The sequence below is a fragment of the Seriola dumerili genome, unplaced genomic scaffold (assembly GCF_002260705.1).
Source record: "Seriola dumerili isolate Sdu_G_001 unplaced genomic scaffold, Sdu_1.0 BDQW01000025.1, whole genome shotgun sequence".
Lineage (NCBI taxonomy): Eukaryota > Metazoa > Chordata > Actinopteri > Carangiformes > Carangidae > Seriola > Seriola dumerili.
Window position 1 is genome coordinate 18,727,116 of NW_019174280.1, and position 21,265 is coordinate 18,748,380.

The 21,265-nt window shown below is 40.8% G+C and overlaps 1 protein-coding gene across 2 annotated transcripts; it reads right to left on the reverse strand.

Moving 5' to 3' along the window:
• Positions 1–1,918: 1,918 nt before the first annotated feature.
• Positions 1,919–19,975, reverse strand: reps1 (RALBP1 associated Eps domain containing 1). 2 transcript variants are annotated; one of them, XM_022737890.1, is made up of 19 exons: positions 19,242–19,975; positions 17,489–17,612; positions 14,683–14,912; positions 13,826–13,988; positions 12,086–12,216; positions 10,907–11,069; positions 10,725–10,788; positions 9,892–10,046; positions 8,854–8,975; positions 8,332–8,412; positions 6,990–7,077; positions 6,284–6,385; positions 5,969–6,029; positions 5,506–5,704; positions 5,184–5,378; positions 4,364–4,453; positions 3,900–4,054; positions 3,679–3,784; positions 1,919–3,580 (listed from the first exon to the last, which is right to left on the reverse strand). In XM_022737890.1, exons 1-19 carry the CDS (start codon positions 19,392–19,394, stop codon positions 3,512–3,514), a joined length of 2,451 nt encoding a protein of 816 aa, XP_022593611.1. In that variant the 5' UTR covers positions 19,395–19,975; the 3' UTR covers positions 1,919–3,511. The 2 variants fall into 2 exon arrangements, with proteins under 2 accessions (XP_022593611.1, XP_022593612.1); XM_022737891.1 differs by lacking the exon at positions 8,332–8,412.
• Positions 19,976–21,265: the final 1,290 nt, after the last annotated feature.

Sequence of the window (21,265 nt, forward strand, 5' to 3'; positions counted from 1 at the left end):
TTTGTCCACAATGCAGTAAAGCTACTGTTTGATGTTTGATGTGACACATCACCTCCGGAGGTTTGCTACAGGTTGATTAGGTGGTTGCAGGAGGGCATTTTGGGTAAATATAATTAGTCTGTATTTTATAGCACTTGGAGTCACTGCAGTGTGCAATGAAGAATTACACTCAGACTTTACTCATTTCAGCTTCCTCAGTGTTGGATTATTATTTTTTACTTGTAAGTCAAAGTTAATTTTTTTACAAATAGCAGACCAGTTTCTCATATGAATGAAGAAGTCAGTAAGGAGAGCAGAGTTTAAAATATTGTGCCGTTTTTATTTTTGTGTAAAAATCACACAGCTGCTAGTTGACTCTGCAGAGATACAGTACATCCATGCAGTTAAACATCTAGGATCCCACAGCCAAGAGAGAAGGAATTAAATAGAATATTCTTTCGCTGTTAGTCAGCAATTAATGCAAATTTACATATGAGTCCAAAAGTGTGTATCATATACAATATACAACACAGATCTTGGAGCAAATAGCATTCAAAATCCCATCAAAGACTTCGTTAACGACTGATTGCTTCTGCCTGGATTGCCTTTTGGGTTTCGGGATGAGGAGGGAGCTATTGTGCTAGCAAACATAAATCAATCCAACATGAAGGTGTTTAATAGGGTTTTAAATGGTATTAGTTCCAGGCCTGGAAACGATATAACACACACACACACATACACCCACCTCCACACGCGCACGCACACACACACACACACACACACCAAGTACATCATCGTCCTTAACAGCAGAAAAAAGAAGGCGAGCCTTGATACGACAAGGAAGAGAGGTCAGTCAGCCAACGTGGAAACCTGAACGCCAGTCGGGGGAGTAAGGCTTTAGAAGAAGACAGATTCTTCACCAACACACAGGAAGCTCCAGGGACAAAACAGTTACAAAAAAAATGTTTTAAAAATTGACCAAACAAGACAGGATATTTTAGGGAAGTGACACAAAAAAAACTTAAGTTTCCAGGTTGTACTGAAGAAATAAAACTTGAGTGGTTCAATTTTTTTTTTTTTTTGTCTTAAAGTATCTTCTTTTAAATACATGTGAAAGACAAAAACAACATGCAGGTTAAAAGAAAGCGAAGGTCGAGGAAGTACGTAAGAAATAAAAACACAAAAGAAATAAGGAGGGAGGGGAGAAGTTAAGTTCAAAGTGCTGTTGGGTCATTCAGGTCTCCCATTCTGTTGACTGGTCTCCGTCTGTAGGCCTGTTAAGCTTCATCTTGCAGATTTCAGGTGAAACTGCCCTGATAAAACACTGATCTGGAGTTTACTTCCCTCTGGAGCTGGGAGCGGGGGAAGTGGACTGCTTGTCAGTACGAAAAAAAAAAAGAAAAAAAGAAAAAGGCAAAATGAATCACAAACATACAGTAGATGTTTTTTCTGGAAGATCTACGATACAAAAAACCAGATCATTACTGTTCACACAGTTGCTACTATCATAGTACAAACAGCTAAGTATAGTTGGTCTGTGGAGATGTATCGCCCGTACTTTGCATAGTGCCGACTGCCCGGGTGGAAAACAGTTGAATTTTCAAACCAGTATCAACTCTTATTTGCACCATCGGTTATCATCTGTGCACGTGTTTGCTGAGCGGGAAAATCACAGGAAAACTTCTTCTTGATCAGCAACACACTTCTTCATAAACGCCGCCTCCTGCAGTCAAGCAGCTGAAAAATCTCCAAACCCTTCAAGTGAATGTCTTGTTTTGACTAAATGCTTTCCCATCCAGGTGAGACTGAAAAATAACCGCAGGAATCAAGAATAAGAGGTTTAAAAGGAAAGCTGAAATTTTGAGCCACAGCTATGTTTAAGAAACAAACAAAAAAAAAAAAAAACCTGTTGGAAGGGAAATGAAGTTGCTTTTTTTTTTCTCCTTTAAAAACATCGCTCACTTAGAGGTGAGAGAGCAGAGTGAGAGTTCAGTCATTTGGCATTAAAGTTAAACCATTCAGTCACATCAATCCCCAAACACTGTGTAACAGAGAAGAAGAAAAACAAGACAAAGCATTCATTCATCATGTCACACCATCACACTCTCACACACACACACACTCACACACATAGACTTCAAGGGGCAGTAGAAGATGGATGTGGGCTGATATCATGTCACAGGATGAATCAAAAAAGCCTTCACCATGATGATGACGCCATTAAAGGCATCACAAGCACAAACACACACACACACACACACACACACACACACACACATATAAGAGTCCTGTCCGGAGGTAGCCTAAAATGTTTTAATGGGGAGACCAAGCACACCAAATTCCAGTCAAAAAAAAAAGTCAATTTTGCATTCCTTGCTTACTGGCAGACGTAAGTTCCTGACAGACTTTTTATGGTTTTCAAAGCCTCTAATAGGAGATTATAACAATTTTACTTTTGAAAATGGTGGAGAGCCAGTGACATTCAGGAGGCAAATGTTTAGTAAGAGACTATATTTAAAGCAGAGATCTCCCACGACTGTTGTCCAGTTTTATATACGCATTCATGGTAGTCGGAAAGATGTCATGCCAATAAGCAAGAAGACAAAGAAAGAGTTCAACATTTTGGAAATACATTTATTCACTTTCTTTCTGAGTTAGATGAAATAGCTTTAGCATGTAAGACCCCTAAAACCACAAATTATCCTTTTTACATTTCTGCTTTTGTGTGGATTAAACAAATCAGAAACAATGTGTTAATTAGTGAATTTTAGAGGTGCTGGTCGGTGCATTTTTTTTGAGCTTTGGAGACAGGCAGGCTAGCTATTTCACCCTGTTTCCAGTCTTTATGCTAAGCTAGGCTAAGTGCAGATTTTATCTCTGCCCTTATCACTTAAAAGGCTCATATAGATCTTCTTCTCTCACTTATAGAAAGGCAGCATTGAAGCATACTTCCAAGTTGTCTCTTTAAATGTGCCCGATTTATAATTTGGTGTGGCAGAGTCTCTACCCCAAGAGAGAACAAACATGAACTGATGCTAGCCTCAAGTTAGTCACTAAACAGGAACACAAATACACAAAACAGTCACACAAACACGTGACTCACACACTCCCCCTTTCTTCTTCAGTCATTCAGAGAGGAAAGTAATCAGACACCAGCGTTGGCAGCGTCTTGTCTGCTTCTCCTAACCGTTTCTCAGTTCACCGTCGTCCTCACCTTCGCCTCTCTTCAGAGAAAATTCGAAAAGTGCCAGTTTGTAAAATCCCCCCCACGCTCCTGTCACCTCCGCCTCCCACCTGGTTAAGACTGTGCTCTCAGGTCCTTCCGGGTTTATGATTGATAATTGGGTGATTGAGCATGAGAGTTTTAACGGAGCACCCTGCGGCAGGTCCGAGCCTCGAGGGAAAAGCCTGGATGATGGGAGGAGGGAAGGGAGGTAGGAGGGAGCGAAGGAGGGATGGAGGGGGGAGTCACACCGAGGCCCACAGCCTTGCTTCGGATGAACTACAGTCGAGTTTTCCCTCCACACGTTGGTTAAAGATGAGAGAAGGGTCTGAGCTGCTCCAGCTGGACTTCCAGAGATATCCTCTCTTCGAGCAGGTCCTGGAACATGACGAGTTATGAGTGACTTTTTTTATTTTATTTTTTTACCAGAGGAGAAAGAGTCAGAAAGAAAACACTGATGTGCATATCTTCCATACCTTCAGCTGTTGCTGCAGTTCACTGTTAAGTCTTGCCAACACTGTGTTAGTCTCCTTGTTTCTTCTGATTGAAGCTTGAATCGCCTTTTTGTCCTTTCCTACTGACCTGAAGACACACAAATATACACACTTTTTACTTAAACGTGATACATACAAAAATAACAATATACGCTAAACAAGACCTTCCAAAGTCTCATTAATCAGCCAGTCAAGTTTGCTACCTGGGGATGGAGGGCTGAGTGGCCAGGACAGCAGCTATGACGTTTGATTTTTGTGGACCGTGCTGCTCGTCCTCCGGTCGCAGCTCATCTTCAGATTTCAACCTCCGACGTACAGGTTTAGGAGGAGGAGCTAGTGGCCCAGAAGAACCTTTGGCCTGGTGGGAAAAACAAAAATAAAATGAACATATAATTAACTGAGGGGGATAAAAACACACTACAAGTCGTCCTCTGTGTCTTTTGTAACTGTTTGCAAAGAAACCTTCAGTTGTTTTTATGTTGTTTCACCCAGTAAAAGTTAATAATTATCGAATGCACAATTGCATTGAGCTTTGATCCGTTTGCTAACAATAGATATGACATGCATCTTCATTCTTATTTTTCAGACACCACTCAGTGAAGTGTAATGACTTCATCAGGGATCAGATGATCTGTTGTACAGCAGTTTTCAGAGGATGTTAACATACAGAGTTGACAGTAGTTGAGGCTCTCTCATCTGCTTGGCCATCACTCTTCACTGTTCTCAAAGGGCCAGCTCCCTCTGGTGCCTTATCCACCTGTGGACACAAAAACATTTAGAAACTACCAAACAGCCACCCAGAAATAGAATATAACAAAAACAATATCTCAGTTGAAACACTGTGAATGAAACGCAGTCATGTACAAATGGTAACCAGTGCTTAAGGGGCTAGCTGGTTAGCATGCTTCAGTAGAAGAAAAGGAGTGATAGAAGAGTTCACATTGGTGTTGCTTTTCTAGACGGAGACAGCTCTTGGCGAGAAAAGGTGAGGTTTGACACTGAACTCGCAGCGTTTCTCCCAGCCTGGTAACTAAACAGCTGCTAATGCTAACGTTGGCTATGTAGCGATAGCAAACCTTACAAAACTCTCTCTTAAGTGCTGTTGTTCTGGTCAATATAAAGTTAAGCTACACGGTCTTATCTTACAGTTAAGGAGCCAGTATACTCCTCTGAGTATCACATGGTTGAATAACTGACTATCCGATTTGGATCAGGTATAAACTTTTGATTTCTGACGAGTACTGACAAAACATCAGCTGGATTTTACTGGCTCAGTATTTGCATCATGACCCTTTGCTGTGAAACCTTTGATCATAAACCAGTAATAAAAAGACAGACGTCAATGTGTCTGTATGAAACCGCCTTCAGGGTGTTGGCTGGATGTTTCTCGTAGTGTGGTCAAGTAACAAGCGCTGAAGTTATTTGTTGAATATTTACCATGAACAGCTACGTAGAAATACAGACACAGAGTCCAGGTGACAACTTACCTGTCCCGCCTCACTGTGTTTGTCGACCTCCGGCAGGCTGGAAGGCTGTTCAGAGGCGGCGAAGGCCTGAAACTGACTGAAGTCTGCGAAATTGGGCTGCTGAGGAATCTGCTGGGGGGAGGTGGTGGTGAGCACTGCCCCGCCTCCTGGTACAGCCTCTGCCTCCACACGATGCCCGGTGTGTGGTACTGATGTCTGTGGAGAGGAGAAGAGAGAATATATCTATCCCTGAGCCCATCGTTACTGCTGTTAGAACTGGGTTAACTAGACGTAAATTATATAAAAAGTCACTTTTATATTTTTCTGTTGGTGTCTGTCTGACCTGTGTCGGTAGCGGTCGAGGAGGCACGGCAGGCGGGTAAGCTATCGTAGAGGGTTGTGGTTGTCCTGTGGCTGATGCGGCAGCGAAGGTGCGGTTCATGTCCAGAGACGAGGAGCGAGAGTGAGACGGGTGAGGGCGAGGTGGAGGGGGAGGAGGGGCTACCACCTTCAGAGCCTCTGGAGACGTACCCGACTGAGACCTGAACACAAACATTTAGGCCTCTGGAATTATGGGTAAAACGGCCAAAGATACAGACTTGCAAGATGACTTACTATGATACACTGATAACAGTGACAAATAAGAGTGAGAAAATGTATAAAACACAAAATATAATGTGTTAATCTGCAGATTATTTTTTGATTAATCATAAATCGTAGTAAAAAAAATTCCCACAACAACTGCCATTCAAGAAACTCAAGCTGGGGAACAAAAAAAAAAAGAGAATGAAGTGACAGCTACTGACCTTTGTCTTGTGATTGGCTCCTGGTCTGATGTGAAGGAGTCTGAACTGCTATAACCATCACCTCCATGGAGACAAAAAACACTTAGTCAACCTACTGACATATAAACTTTGTAATAATGTTTTACTCAGCACACAAAGTCCAAAGTGACATATCAACACAGTACAAAATGAACACATATTAAAAGGAGCTGATTTATTCATTTCTGCCATGCTGATGAAAATACACCTGTTTTACTTTTGTGCCTTTTCAAAAGGTTTCTGGTAGCTAATAGAAATAAAGCTCTGATTCAGTGTTGCAGACTGTCCTTTACTCACCTACAGTGTTGGCAGCTACAAACTTCATGGAGGCAGGTAGTTTGGCTTCTTCCGACAGCTCTGGAGGCTTGGCCAGCAGAGGACTGGTGGGGTGGTTGTGGTCTGAAGGTTAGAGAAATAACAGGGAAGCAAAAAGTGTTGAGTCTACTGAACTCAGCTGTACAGGACATGATAATAACAGGTGGGAGTTTTACTACTAGTTTCAGCAACTGATAATAAGCCTGACCACGAAAGATTTCCACTGTATGTCTATGAATAAGAAGTCCTGTCTGATTATGTTTAATGACAACAATGATTCTGTTTACTGAGAACAAATGGCAGCCTTTTGGGTTGTAATTATCTTCCCCATGTTGCAAACTCAGCAAGGGACACACTGTTCTAAGGCGTTAAACATAAACTCTCATACTGACTGTATTGTTGGAACTAGATGTTTTCAGACCGAGGTTGCTCGAATTAGATTTATTTATACAACCAAGTACATAACTTCTTATGCAGGTTTCAATTCTTTTCCATATTTGCTTTAAACCACATTCATAAGTGGTGTAAAGCTCCTAGTAATGCTATCTACAACAACAGTCAATGAGCAAAGGAAAAGCTTGTGTTATAAAGCTGCACACATAATGTTAGAAAACCGATTACACTTCTCATTTATTCTATTATAAATCAGGATGGCGACAGTCAGGCATGAAGCCAGAGGGTTTCTCACCGCTGCCGGTCCTCTTCAGCTCCATCTCCTGCATGTGGATCTTACTGGGTGTCATCCGGATGGGAACCGGATGAACGATGGCTGTGTCCTGGAGGACAGACAGACAAAAGCGACAGCAAAGGTGAGACAGGGCAGTTTTATGAAGGGAGACAGAGAGTTTCATGGATAGAGATGTGATTCGTTTTATTATCAGTTGTTGAGGAGCTGAAATTAAGTACAAATTTGAGTTGTTCCATTTCGTACTACTTTATACCGCACTGCAATTTAAAAGCAGGGATTTTACTTTTACTCAGTGTAAATATATAATATATGACGGTCTTATATTAAAATACCCGACAACACATAAGATAGTTCAACTCATCTAACTACAACATTAAAATGCTCCTTACTTTTATTAAATGCACCAGTGATGGTAACCTAATAATATAGTGTATATAACACTGTAAAACTCATAGTAGCCATTTTTCTGAATTACAAAAACTTACTTTTGAGTATAATTACAGCACATTTTCTTAAAAGTACCAGGAAGAGACGTTTTCAATGCAGGACTTTTAGTTGTAATGGAATATTTCATTTCACTGTATAACTGCTTTTATTTAAATTAAGGATTTGAATACATCTTCCCGCACTGCATGAGCCTCTTAGTAAAACGTCTACACCTGATATTTTCCAAAACAAGACTGATCATCGATTTATCATTCCAAATTGTGAGAAAAAAAGGAAAGGTTATAAATTACAGGATTTAAAGTGTACCTTTAATGTCATTGTTTAGGTTCTGCACTGTGATTTTTATGCTGGGATTTCTGCCCAGAATTACTGAGCACCTAAAAGCAATCTAAAAAAGATGCACACTCTTGCAAATTGTGGTTGTCAATGCTGCACTTTTCATCAGTTTAATTGAGCAGAGCCATTCCAGAGCCAGTTATTGCTGGAAGTAGAAGAAATTCTGCCTGAGAGTCAAAAAAAAAAAAAAAACGAAGTACTTGGACAGTTCAACAGTAAATGACAAAGCACCACACAATTTTAAATACTTACAGCAATGACTGTACATGGTAACATTTATCTGTCACAATCTGCAAAATGCACTAATGATTGGTGGATGTCACTGTAGGAAAAAAGGTGATGTCCAATAGAAGCTAAGCCAGCCAAATCACAACACACGCTATCCACTGCTGATGCAGCAGACTGCATTTGGAAAGAACATCATGCACAGACAGAGTGATAGAGTGACAGAGAGAGAGAGTGACAGATAGAGAGAGAGAGAGAGAATGCAGAGAGATCCAGAGAGGGTTAATGTCTGTCCATTAATGGTGAAACCATGCATACTAAGTGATTGACTTACAGGGTCAGCTGGTGCAATGTTAGAGTCAAATTGGGTCAGAGTTTGTGAGCTGGAGGAGCGCTCGCTAAACGTCTCCCACTGCTGCAGGAGACAGGACAGACAGTGAGAAAAAACATGTCAGTCAGCCAGTGCAGTGACATCACACAATTACATCATCAGTCTGAGCCACGACCATCCGTATAATGTGACATCACCAGTCATCAACAGACCACGTGGTGACGTGACATCATCGGCCGGCATGGAAACTAAACAGAACAGACGTCGCTGACTTTCACACGGAGCCACCACAGTCCGAGATGTGAGAGAAGAGGTGGTGAATTATCAGTAATTATGTTTGATGATGAAGAGGATGGAGTGGCGATCAATTCATGGTGGATGGGTAAAGAAAAGGCAACGTCACCTAATTAACCCTGAGCAATTATCTCAGATGAATCAAATGCAAACACAAGCAAAAGCAAACAGATGTGGGAGCTTACAGTATGTGTGAAAGTACAATAAGTAATCATGTGTGTATGTTGGAACCTCATTGCTCTGGTTCATCTCTGGCCAGGCCTGGTTGAGTGAAGGCATGGAGGGAGACTTGTTGGGGGTGACCTCCACCGGGGAGCCCGAGTATCCGACGTCAGTGTTTGACTCCGAGACCTCTGTGTAGGAAAAATCCGACACAGGTTAGATTCATATATATATATATATATATGGGATGGATCAGATAATCAACAAATATGAAATGCATAAATACAAATGAACTGCAAAATCCAAGTATTAGTAATTACTGTTGGGTATGTGTCTTTAGAAGTTGCATAAAATATTCCAGCATGAAGTTTCCTTCATGTAGTGGGGGGATGAGGCAGTGGTGGCAGAAACACAAATTACTGAAGCTGCTGATCCAGTTGCATCAGCATCCACTGTGATTATCTGCAGTTTCTCTGATATTTTAACCTCTGTTCTTCAGAGGATATAATATTAACATCAGCAGTTTTACAAACAGCAGTTTTGGCAGGGACTCTAAATAGCAATGATAAACAAACACTCTGCAGTTATTAGATTTGGCAACCCATGTCTACAAGGATGAAACTTGAAACCCAAGCAGTTTTTGTTTTTGTGTCTGCACTTGAGAATGTTGCATCATGTGTGTTGTTTACTTTGCTGTGAATTATCTAAAATATATTAACAAGTTAATGTTGTTATTGTCCTTCAGCTGCTCCCATGAGGGCTCGCCACAGCAGATCACCATCCGCATATTTGATTTGGCATAGGTTTTACACCAGATGCCCTTCCTGACACAACCTCGTAATGCTTAATAAACATGCTAATAACAGCTATCAGCTAATGAGTGGATGTCATGTTAAAAAGGCAGCAGAACATTTAGCTCCATCATGGAGAGCACAGCCCGGTCAAATGAATGCACTACAACCACAAAGAGGCAGGTTCAGTCACACTGCAGTGCTGTCACCTGACAGATTTTATGGGACCTGAGGTTGAGAAATTAGGGGAGGGAGCGAGAGAGAGAGAGAGAGAGAGAGAGAGAGAGAGAGAGAGAGAGAGAGAGAGACTGTGTACCTGCTGAGTCATCCAGGTCAATCAGCTTTGGCATCAGGCTCTCAGGCAGCTTCTCAGGGAGGTCATAGCCATTCTTCCTGGCCACAACCAGGTGGAATGCAGCGCAGAACTCGTCCAGGGTCAGCGCTCCGTCTTTATCGAAGTCTGACAGCTCCCTTCAAAACACACATTACAAATAAGTGAGTCTGCAGTCCTGACTAAATGCATCACAGCGGCAAACAGACACTGCAGCACAGAGCTGATTCAAAATAGATCAGGTTTGTAAAGACAGCTGCCTTTCAAATCTGACTTTATCAGACTTCTGCTTTTATTAATTTAGATGTACTGGGTGCATGAAAGCAGGTAGCATCAGTATTTATGCAGATGGCCCATTTATACACAAAGGCCCTTTTCCACACAAGATTTAGTGTGTAGAGCTCACGTTGTAGTCGTGCTCAAAACAAGTTGTGACAACTGAAGTTAAGGTTTTACTCCTACGCAAACAAGCCTGTAAGAACGGTAATGTGAGCTGACAACTGGGTTTTGATATGTAGTAATTAACTATGTGATTATCAAGGAACATTTTATTCCCCTTCAAAACAATGGCAGGTTGATAGACTGGAGAGCCTTTACCAGCTTTCCATTTCAAGTTGAACTGTCAAAATAACTGAAGAGAGTTTTACTGTCATCCTGTTCTAACCCACCATGTTATAAAAGTGATTATCTGCTAAACATATGATGGTCAACGAGTCGATTCAAAAGGTGCATAGACGGTTCAGACTTGACAACACACTCAATCTCTTCAAGACAAGAGGAACACAGCGGAGACAGTGGCCGTCAGACTGACAACTCACCAAATATGCGACAGCTCTAAAATCGGTAGTTTTGATTTGGTGAAGAACTCTTTTGCTGCTGAACCTGGAAACACGAAGGAGAGGATTCAGTCGATTGATGTTTTACAGGGACCTTGTGTTTCGCGTGTGTGTGTGTGTGTGTGTGTGTGTGTGTGTGTGTGTGTATTTATGCATTTTCCTACCAGGTATGAAGCCGGTGAGGTCTGGCTGGATGGTTTTGAATTGGTTAATATAATACTGTCTCTGCTCGTCCGTGATCTTCCACGGATCGTCGTAGCCGCTGGACTGTCGTTGGATCTCGTTAGTCGTCGCTGCTGAGGCCACTGTTCGTATCGTTGTGCTTTCCTGTGGGAAACAATGGAAGGGAAAGGTTAAGGGAAAGGTGAATAATTCAGTAAAACTATTATCTATTTAAGTGGCTGTATGTACTGTATGCTTCTTCCTGCCAAGAGATTCGACTGCGAAACCTTGTTACAAGTTCTCAGGAATATGATACAAAGGTGGCTCAGCACAATGTTTTACTTTGTGTCTTAATGTTTTGTTTTATATCAAAGCCATACATACATGATTCTGAGAAACTAGACTAAGAGGACAGACCATCATCAGATCCCAACTTCTGAGCAAAACATGTTATTTAGCTCTGAATAACAATTTTGTAAAAGTAAATAACATTACCTAAGAAGCTAAAACTGAGCATAGTGTCTAAAATTAGCAACTGGGTACAGGGGCCTTCACAGTTTCTTGATTTGCCTGAACAGTGTCACACAAGCTGCATGAGATTCAATCTAGCAGCTCTGGTAGATAGAGAGCACTGATTTGAAATGTTGGCTCGTGTCTGAAGCACCACTGTGGTTAGTATGATATGTCATGCTTTATGTTTGCAGTGACTGATGGCGTCTTTCCATCTGATGAAAGAGGTCGATGATGTTTACCGTTATGATTAACACAGCTTTCACAATATAGTGCACAGCCATTCTCATAACCTGCTAATCTAAATTAACTGTTGTATTATTTCCTGTAGGTCACCGGTCTGTCCTGAGGCTATAAATGCATGCCTCACAGATATGTAAGCTTATTTTTGCTGTGTCATTTATAGAAGTCAATTGGGGAAAGACAGATATGTTGACTTTTTCAAATTTTAAATAAAGCCCTAACATTTTTAGCATCATAGCAAATGGTGAAAAATGCTGAATCCTGGCCTGATTAGTTCATCTTCATAAGGACTTGAAGAGAAGGTTTGCTTTCCCACACAGCAATCTGAAGCTCAATTGCAGCAGCAACAAGAGTTGCACAGACTGCAATTGTCATATGTTGGGAAAATTATGTGTTTTTTTTGTCACAAAAGCTCAACACTGCCCTACCTGGACTGACGAGGGATGCATTGCGGGGAGCGTGCTGGATGGCGGGGTGTCTGCTGTGAAACTGACCCAACTTTCCTGACCCGGAGGAGGAGGCGAGTGGGACAACCACATGCCATCACCGGACACTGGACCTGGAGAGAAGAAGAATTTAAGGCCTACATTCATATACCATGCAACACAAATATATACTGCAAGTGTTAATAGGAAAGGATGAGAGCTAACGATTGTTTTCTTGATAAATCAATTAAACATTAAACAACTTCAATAACTTGTATTATTTGTCCATCAGTTCAAAGATTTACTGTCATACATGACAAAGAAAAAGTTAAAAGTTCTCACATTTGAGAAGCTGGAGTCAGCTCATGTTTGGCAATTTTTCTTTCAAAAAATATTTAGCAATTATCAATTCATTTTCTACTGATCGCCTAATCGATTAATTGTTGCAGCTCTGGAAAAGATTATTTTCACACTGTTCTTTTTTGGATTTTCTCCACCACATTTTATGCTGACTAAAGTAGGGCACCGGTCATGTGATGTCCACTTTGTTCCCCTAATGACTAACTGCAGGAACTGCCATTCTCATCAAACACCATTAACAGTATGTACAACCTGCGAACACAAACACAACCAGCGTGCTTCACTTTGCTGACTCCTTTTTCACTACAATCAAAACTAGTGGCAATTTTTCTGCCACATCTCTCACTTTTTTTTTTGTTATCATCTCCTGTGGCTCACAAAGACTGAAACCCCGCTTCTGTTTTGCTTTAGTCACAGAAATGTGGTGTTAGTATTAAATTTACTTCACTCTCCTTAAAAAGAGGCTATTGTCATTCAACTTGGGGCCTTTTCCTATTGACTTTATCTCAGGGCTGCAACAAACTATTTTGTTTATCATTCTCAATTAATCTGTTGATTACTTTCTCAATTAATTGAATCGTTTGACTTATAAAACATCAGGAAATAGCAAAAAATGTCAGTCTCAGAGTGCAATCTTCAAACATGTTGCTTTGTCTCAACAATAGACATGAAATCTGAAACACTGGGAAAAAACTGACACCAGAAATGATTTATTTCTGACAAAAAATGACTCAAAACTATTAACTAATCATCAAAGTGGTTGCTGTCAATCGACTAATAACTGCCGCTCTGCTGTAATTCAAAAAACATGCTCGCATGTCAGCTAAATTAGTGGTAGGAAAATAGCAGCTAATGGGCAAAAATATCTGGCCTCTGCACATAAGCTGAAGTTTTCCCTTTTTTTCGTTTACACCAAATTAGACCATGATTTTCCCAAATGTACTGTAGACAGAATTTTTAATACATACAAGACTCACAATAAATCTGACCTTTAAACATCTAACACTGCCCACTCTCCAGACTTGTGAATGAGGAAAATACATCTGCATATCCCAAAGTAATAATAGCATACACTGCTGTAACTCTGTCAGCCCTCAGTTAATGGTGGTAAAATGACTTGACTTCGGACACAATCCTAAAATGATCAGTTTTATCAATCGTTTTTATTCTTAAATAAATTACCAACACAAAAAACGAAAACATAATTAAAACATAGATGCCGTTTCCACCATACCAGCAAAACGCTGGCACCCCAAATGAACCATGGTAACAAAACTGGCCCACGGCTGAACCTTATTGCTGACCTCAGCAATAACTCTGTGAACATGGTACTACTCTTATTAAGGAACAACCACTGGACAGCAGTAGGTCAGTGGATGTTACCTGTTTGTGGTTCTCTGAACTGCGTCCACACGGCTCCAGTTGCAGCCACCACCGGCTGTCTGTCTGCGTTTCCTCCGCTGTGCTGCCTCTTGTGTTTCCTCCAGGAGGGAGGGGAGGAGGGGGGAGACTGATGAGGGGAGACCACCGGGGACGTCGGTTCGGGCTAGCAATGGATAGAAATGCAAATCAAACACATGAGATACATGTGCAGATGGAAAGATATGCATTCATTAAACATAAAAACCAAATCGAATAAGAACAATTAGAAATGCCACAAATCTTATGCATCTTATTTGACACACATTCAAGTAACAGAAGCTCAGTGTGCAGAAGTGTCGCCACCACTGTCTTACTATAGGGTTTCAATCTTGAATATGCCACATTCAAGCCAAGTAAAGGCCAATAAATGCTGCCTCAAACGTTTTTTTATCTGATATGGGATGTTCAAGCAACCACTAAGTGAGCATTTCACAACAGATGCAAATAGATAAGAGTTGAGGAAGAGGTCTATGTACACGACAGCAGAAAACTGCTGTATTATGAGTTAAAAGCAATCAAACGTACACAGGAAACAACACAGGAAATGCAGTAGTATTCCAGTAGTTTATCTCTAGTAACTGCTGGTTTCAGCTTTGTGAGAAATAAAATGTGTGCACGATGTTGGCCAAAAGATAAATAATAGTAATGTCCATATTTAATGCTGTTACTGAAGAACTGTGGGAAAACAAAGCAACCTCAAGCCTTCACCTATATTTTCATTTAATATATAGGTCACAGATTTATAAATTAAAGGTAAAGATAAGGAAGAGAGCATATTAAAAGAGTCATGCTTACACAAGAATAATAGAATAACACACCTGTGGTTCTATGCTGGGTGCCAGGGGCTGGACGACCTCATGGACAGGAAGTGAAGCTGAGGATGGGGGACCTTTCTTGTTCTGGTGTCCCCTTCCTGGTGGTCTGGGTATTACTGCAGTAGCAGAGGCTGGGTACAAACCCTGGCTGTCTGTGTCCTGGTAGAGCGCTGCGTGCCTCGCCTCTGCCTCGTTCTTCCCCACCACAAACCTGGGCAGCGGCAGGTCCTTGACTGGTGAGACAGGAATCCGTTCAGAGGATTAGAGGAATGATTTCCTATTGATTTCAGGAAAGAGGCTTGAAGAGCAAAAGTCACTCTCCACTACGCTCAAAGTCTGTGAAGTTTAGTGCTTTACTTTTTTGGTGCAGCCCTTTTCCTTCGTCTACTTCAACTTCAGGTATCGACTCCCTACATTTCCCAGAATTCTTAGAGAAAGAGCATGGACTTTTTGCAATCAGCTGTGGTTTATAGGTGTTTATGCAGAAAGTGGCAGCTGTATAATGACAACAGCGTGACAGTCTCCCTTTCAGAGCGAGTGGGGCTGCTTCCTCAAAATGAACAAATGCTGAACTCTGGTCTATTCAAGATACTGCTGCTGCAGTAAATGTTGTGTCTGTGTCTTCTACTGCAGATCTGTACGATGCCGAATGTCAGAGCAAAACAGTGAAAATAGAAAAGAACCCTTACTTTTGTTCTGCCACATGACTAACAACAAAACTTTGAACTTATTGTTACAGACAGATGTGGGGGGTTTTATATGCTTTTAACTTCTAGCATTGCAGCACTGAAAATGTATAAATTTTCTGACTAATTTATCTTCTCAAAATCAGAGTTACAAAGTATTTACACAAAACAAGCAATAAAAAAAACATGAATAAAATGAGAAAGTCAGAAATGAGTAAAACCAGTTACAAAGACAGACATGACAAAAAGATTAAGATGTATAAAACATAGATAAAAATGATTTCTGATTAAAACCTCACTGTGCCCACTGAGCAGGAAAGGAAATAAATTAGGTGTGTGTTCCACTGGATTCTCATGATCAGCCATAATCACATGTGAAAAGTTTCTGATGCTGAGACGTTTTTTTTTTCTTTTTTATACAAATCACAATCTTGATACAGACTGGTACATTTCTCTGTGAAAAATCTTGTCTGTGGTCTCTGGAGGACAAACTATGAAATGGTGAAAACTAATTTCAATATCTGTAATAAGCTAATGTTGGCTGAATGATTAAGAAAATTATTATTATTTTATCATTAGCTGCAACCCTAAAACTCACCTAAAATATATGTACATTCACAAATGAAAATGAACTAATCTGGTCAAATTATCTTTGAACAAGTGACGGTCCCATTACAGTAAACAGCAGACCTGTGGGTTCAACTCAACTGAAAGAGACAATGTGCGGTGGCCACATAGATCTTAATGCATGACGCAGCAAACACTGGACTAATGTGCACAACTGACTGTCTTCTAGAAAGCACAGCGCGACTGAATCAACATTATACACATATTCTACATATATAACTTTTTGTCTGAATTCTCACCATTCACCTGTGAAGCTTTAGCTCCTGAAATGGTTTAACTTTCAATTCAACACTGTATCTCAGCTGACTGAGGTGACTTCGGGTTTTTTGGTAGCACAAAGAAAATGAACACTTTTAACCAGTTCTATCTGCAATTGACTGCGTCTACTTCTGAGACAGCATCGACTTTAAAGAGAGAAAGTTTGTCAAAGTCGAAACATCCCCAAATGCAATAACCACAACATTGTACACTGTGTCCATTTCTGCTATAAGGAAGTGGCTGGTCTCTGTGGTTCCTTATATATATATTTTTTTTAAATCAAATTATGAAATCATTTCCCAACTTCATGTTGCAATATTTCAACCAAAAACAAGTAACTTAAAGCAGTGGGTGTAATCTTCCCTTGTGTATTTTGAGAGAAGTCACACCAAATGCAAACAAGAAAATTTCAATTTTGCAGTAAAAGCCTGAAGGGTTTACACTGCAAACTCTATTTCGTTAAGAAATAGAAACTAGCGGAAGCTGCTCAAACATTGGGCAACTGCAACCTGCAGTGCAGAACTGGCAGGGCTGGCATTAAATGTGTTAATTTCTGATAAGATGCTCTTGTCCAAAGGGATCAACTCCCCAATTTCCCTGTACATAATCAACAGGGGGCTGCTCAGGGGCACGTGGACTGGAGGAGCTGGTGACCAAACCACCAGCTCTTTGATTTATGACTAACTGATTAAACAGCAGATGATGTGTCCACTGATTTTTTTTCTTTAATGTGTAGGCCTGTCTTTCGTTCTGGTCTAGTAAAGACTACTTTCTTTGGAGCTTTGAAACATTTATGTGCAAATCTCCAAATAAATTATACACCAAAAAGAAGTGCAACAAGCATGAAAGTTCGTCCTGTTAAACCACAGAAAAATCCAGTAACTGGCTTATTTAATCTTTGTCTGAGCATATTACATATTTTTAAAAATCTAAAAAATAAAAGCCCTGTGCTCCCTAACCCATGATCTCCTCAAAATTCAATAAGTCATCAACTCTGAGATAAAAACACATTTTTGCTAGGATGGAGCAACAAAAAGAGAAGAACACTCTGATGTACTCAAAGATTTTAATGAAAGAGAAAAATCTGGTGGCACCTGCCAGAGAACCTAGTGTGCTGGTATGTGATGGTATTTTTTGGGGAGTCTGTTCTTGCTGGTCTTCAAGGGGTTATGAAGAAAGCGAAGAGGCCAAAAAAGGTGCCAAACAGTGACAGTGATTGAATTCAACTGTGGACTCACCCGAGTTGAGGCTTTCCACCCTCAGGGGAAGCCCGGACTGGGCGATGGCTATGAGCTTGAGAGCGATGTAGAACTGGCTCCTCCCGAAGTGACCCAGGCGAGTGGCTCCACATAGTTCTGTGATCTAAACCCACACGCATGGACAAGGAGGAACAGTTAACAACATTGTGTTCATCTGAAACTCTTGATATGAACCCTTGCTGATAAAGAGACGAGAACAAGTGATATTCTCTCGCAAAGTTTATACCTTTACATTTTCAAACATTTAAGAGAGACACAAGAATAAAGCGGTCAGGAAGCAACAGTGTAAACACTGAATATGTCGTACTGAAGTCCAAAGACTTCCTGACCATGTAAAATATAATAACACACACAACTCTTGACAAAGTTTGTGATGCAGTTTACCTGGTTTAATCTGACAAAAACAACACAAGCGAGAGTCTCATTTACTGGCAGATGTTCAGTGGGTCTCACGAGTGATAAGCCTGATTATCACATATTTTGTCGACTTGACGTGACGATGAATAGGCTTTGTGCAAAATGGTAGACTGAGTAGCAAAACATAAAATACAAAATGTTTATAATGTGCAAAGAGGCACATGGAAAATAAAGAATTTTCTAGTGACAGTGCATATTGTGTTGTGGTGGATGTTGGTGGATGATTAATACCCAGCGGGTTAAACTTCATAACAGTAGGATGACTCCTTAGGTGCCTGTCCTTCAGCACAGTGAGCCACAGCACCGACAGCCCACCACAGCTGACTGATCGCTTTCTTGCTGACAAAGAACTTATTCTGAGTATGAGTGGATACAAAGCACCAGTCACTTTTCTCAGCCTGTTACAACATGATATGGTAGCTGTATGCGTCTCACAGGCCACAGCAGTGTTGAGTGCACATTTTGAAAGTAGAGGATTACAACACTGCCTAATTCTTCCACCACACAGCTCCCCTTGTTGACCTTGAAAAGGATGCTGACTCACAAACTGCAAATATTGGCCTGCTGAGAGACCTGAAATCACAAGAATGGGCTGCTGCTGTTTAACTGGCTTCTCATAACTCACAGTTAACGGACTGAGCAGGGAAGGTCTGTGTGGGATTATTCAATGTGGAACTACAACATGAATATTGTGATCTGACAAGAGACAAATATATCTGTGGGTCAGCACATATTTGCAAAGTCTGTGTAAGAAACAGACTCTTCCGTCGTGGATTTTTGAGGCAGTCTATGTTAAGTGACAACTTCTATAAATCACATTTACAAACGGACGCTGTAACATTGGGTCCGCATTTCGAACATGTCAGCTCTACCCAGTAACGAACAAAAAAAGCAGATGTTCATGGAGTGAAAATACAGGAAAGAGTGGGCAGTAATCTGAAGCAAGGGGTGTTGATGACATGATTTGCTCCGTTGTGTCGCTGTTCAACACATGCCCATGCAGAAAACAGAACAAGCAGCTTGTGTTATATGTATAAGATGTTGATTTGAGCCACAGTTTTTGAACTAAGGTTGACTATGTGACTTGGCTGCCTACTCTCTTTGGCTAAGGCTAACATTAGCCAGAAGAAGGTGTGTCTCTTTTGCTGCGCAGCATTGCTAACCACCAGGGCTAACGATAGCTTAACTGGCTGACAGGTCAGTTCTGACAGCCGCACAAGTTTGCAAAATATCCATTAACAGGTGTACGTTTCGTGGCCAGTCTCGCAGTCTATTGATCACACTAAAAAACTGGCAGTCGCTAACGCTAGCTTACCTGCAGGACAACTTCGCTGGGTAGCTGGGCCGCCCGGAAAAGGTCAAGAACTCTCCCATTAGAAGCCACTTTTTTCGTGTTGTCCGTGTCGCAGTAAACGAACAAATCCGAGTAATATTTCTGTTCGACATCAGTCAACGTTAGACTTTCCATCGTAGTACCAATCGGACCTGAAAACCAGACTAGTTGGCTGTTGATTAGCCCTTAGCCAATGGCTGGGGCAGGATCCAAAAAATGGGCGAGACTTCAGGATCCCAACTTAGCTAGCGTTAGTGCACTAGCTAGCGCAGAGGTTAGCTGGAATAATAATGTTCACAACGCGCTGAGTCGACTTGTTGTCGTCTGATTCCGCTCTCTGCAAAAGTCCCTAATAGTGCCTGTAGACAAAGAGAGCCGATTCCCACTTCACGATTCAATTACTGAACGCTTTCATACAGTTAATCACTTAGTTAACTTGTTGGGCCAGCCAAGCCAAGCCAAGCAGCCAACAGCTGGCTAGTAGAGCAGCGAGCTAACAGCTACCTTGATTCAAAGTCAGTGGCACTAACGTTATGCTAACTGGCGAGTCGCTCAGTTGGGACAACTACCGCGTTAATCTCACGTTATATCACTTCCTCTCCCTTTAAACCGCTACGGGAAGGCGTTTCTGCGTTTCGTTAGGGACAAATTCCTCTGCGGGGCCGTTAGACGTAAAGTTTCAGGGTCTTTGGGTTCCTTCCTCTAGTGATCATAGCCGCCATTCCTACCACCAGTGTCAAGCCACTCCGAGCTAACCGAAGACTTCCGGTACGAGTCTTCAAATTAAAAGACCTGTTCTCAGGTACCTCAACTACAGTGGTAATTTTACCAACACTCAAAACCATTTCAACTAGGCAAAGATCCCCACTGTCTCCAAAAGCTCCAGGTTTACCTCATATAATTTAGGTCTACACAGTTACAGTACAGTACCACTGAACTACAATATCAACTATGTCCCCAGTCTTGTAGAGGGACTATAGTTTTAAGGTTTGAATTGTATTAGTTTATATTGTGGTTGTTTGTTGTAAAATGTTTTATTAAGTGGCTTCTGTTTTTTTTCTGAGTCAAATAACTAACACAAAGAAAATCTCAGGCAATGCTCTATTATTCTATCATAGGTGTACTGTAGGGAAGCAACCAATGGATATTTCCATTATCAATAGATCTGATAATTGTTGTCTTTAATAATTTAATGATTGCCCAAGACTGATGTGTAAGTGAACATATTCTAATAACTTGCTTTGTCTGACCAAGAGTCAAACATCCAAAGATGTAGAAAACCAGGGAAGAAAACATATATTAACATTTTAGAGGCTGGAACAAGTGAATTTTTTTTTCAAAAAGAAACATAAATTATTAATCAGTTATCAATTCTGTCTATCAACTAATCAATTAATCAGCTAATCATTTAATAATAATAAAACTCCCATGTATAATCGGGGTCAATAGAGGGACACATACATGGGAAAACTGCTCACATTGCACAGAGATGGAGAGGCAAGCAGAGACTGCTCTGCAGTCCACTGGCAGGTTATGTCTTCATTTACAAAGACAACAATCCATTTAACCTCTTTAGAAACAAAATATTGTGATAATTCTGCCAGATGAGAAGCTTGAAAATTAGTTTTCATGAATGACAAAAAAAGATTTTTTAACAATACTTTAATTATTTGTACCTACGAAACATATACATCAAAGAACACTTTTCTAACAGGAGGATCATCTGGCATGTATTCAATAAAAACTATGAAAAACATAAAAATTTTATTCTGAAGTGGAATTCTTTAAACTTCCGGTCTACTCTCGTGTGATTTATAGCTAGCTTGATGTCTCGCGACGTCACTGGGCTACTGTCCGAATCAGCGCGAGCTTGCTTGGCCTGCAGGGACCCGGATGAGTGATTTCAAAATAAAAGCTGCGCTAAATCCACGAATGAATTGAAAGCTATGATTTAATAAAAATAAGAAATGAATAAAGAAATAAAACTTTATTGTGTTCCTGTCAGT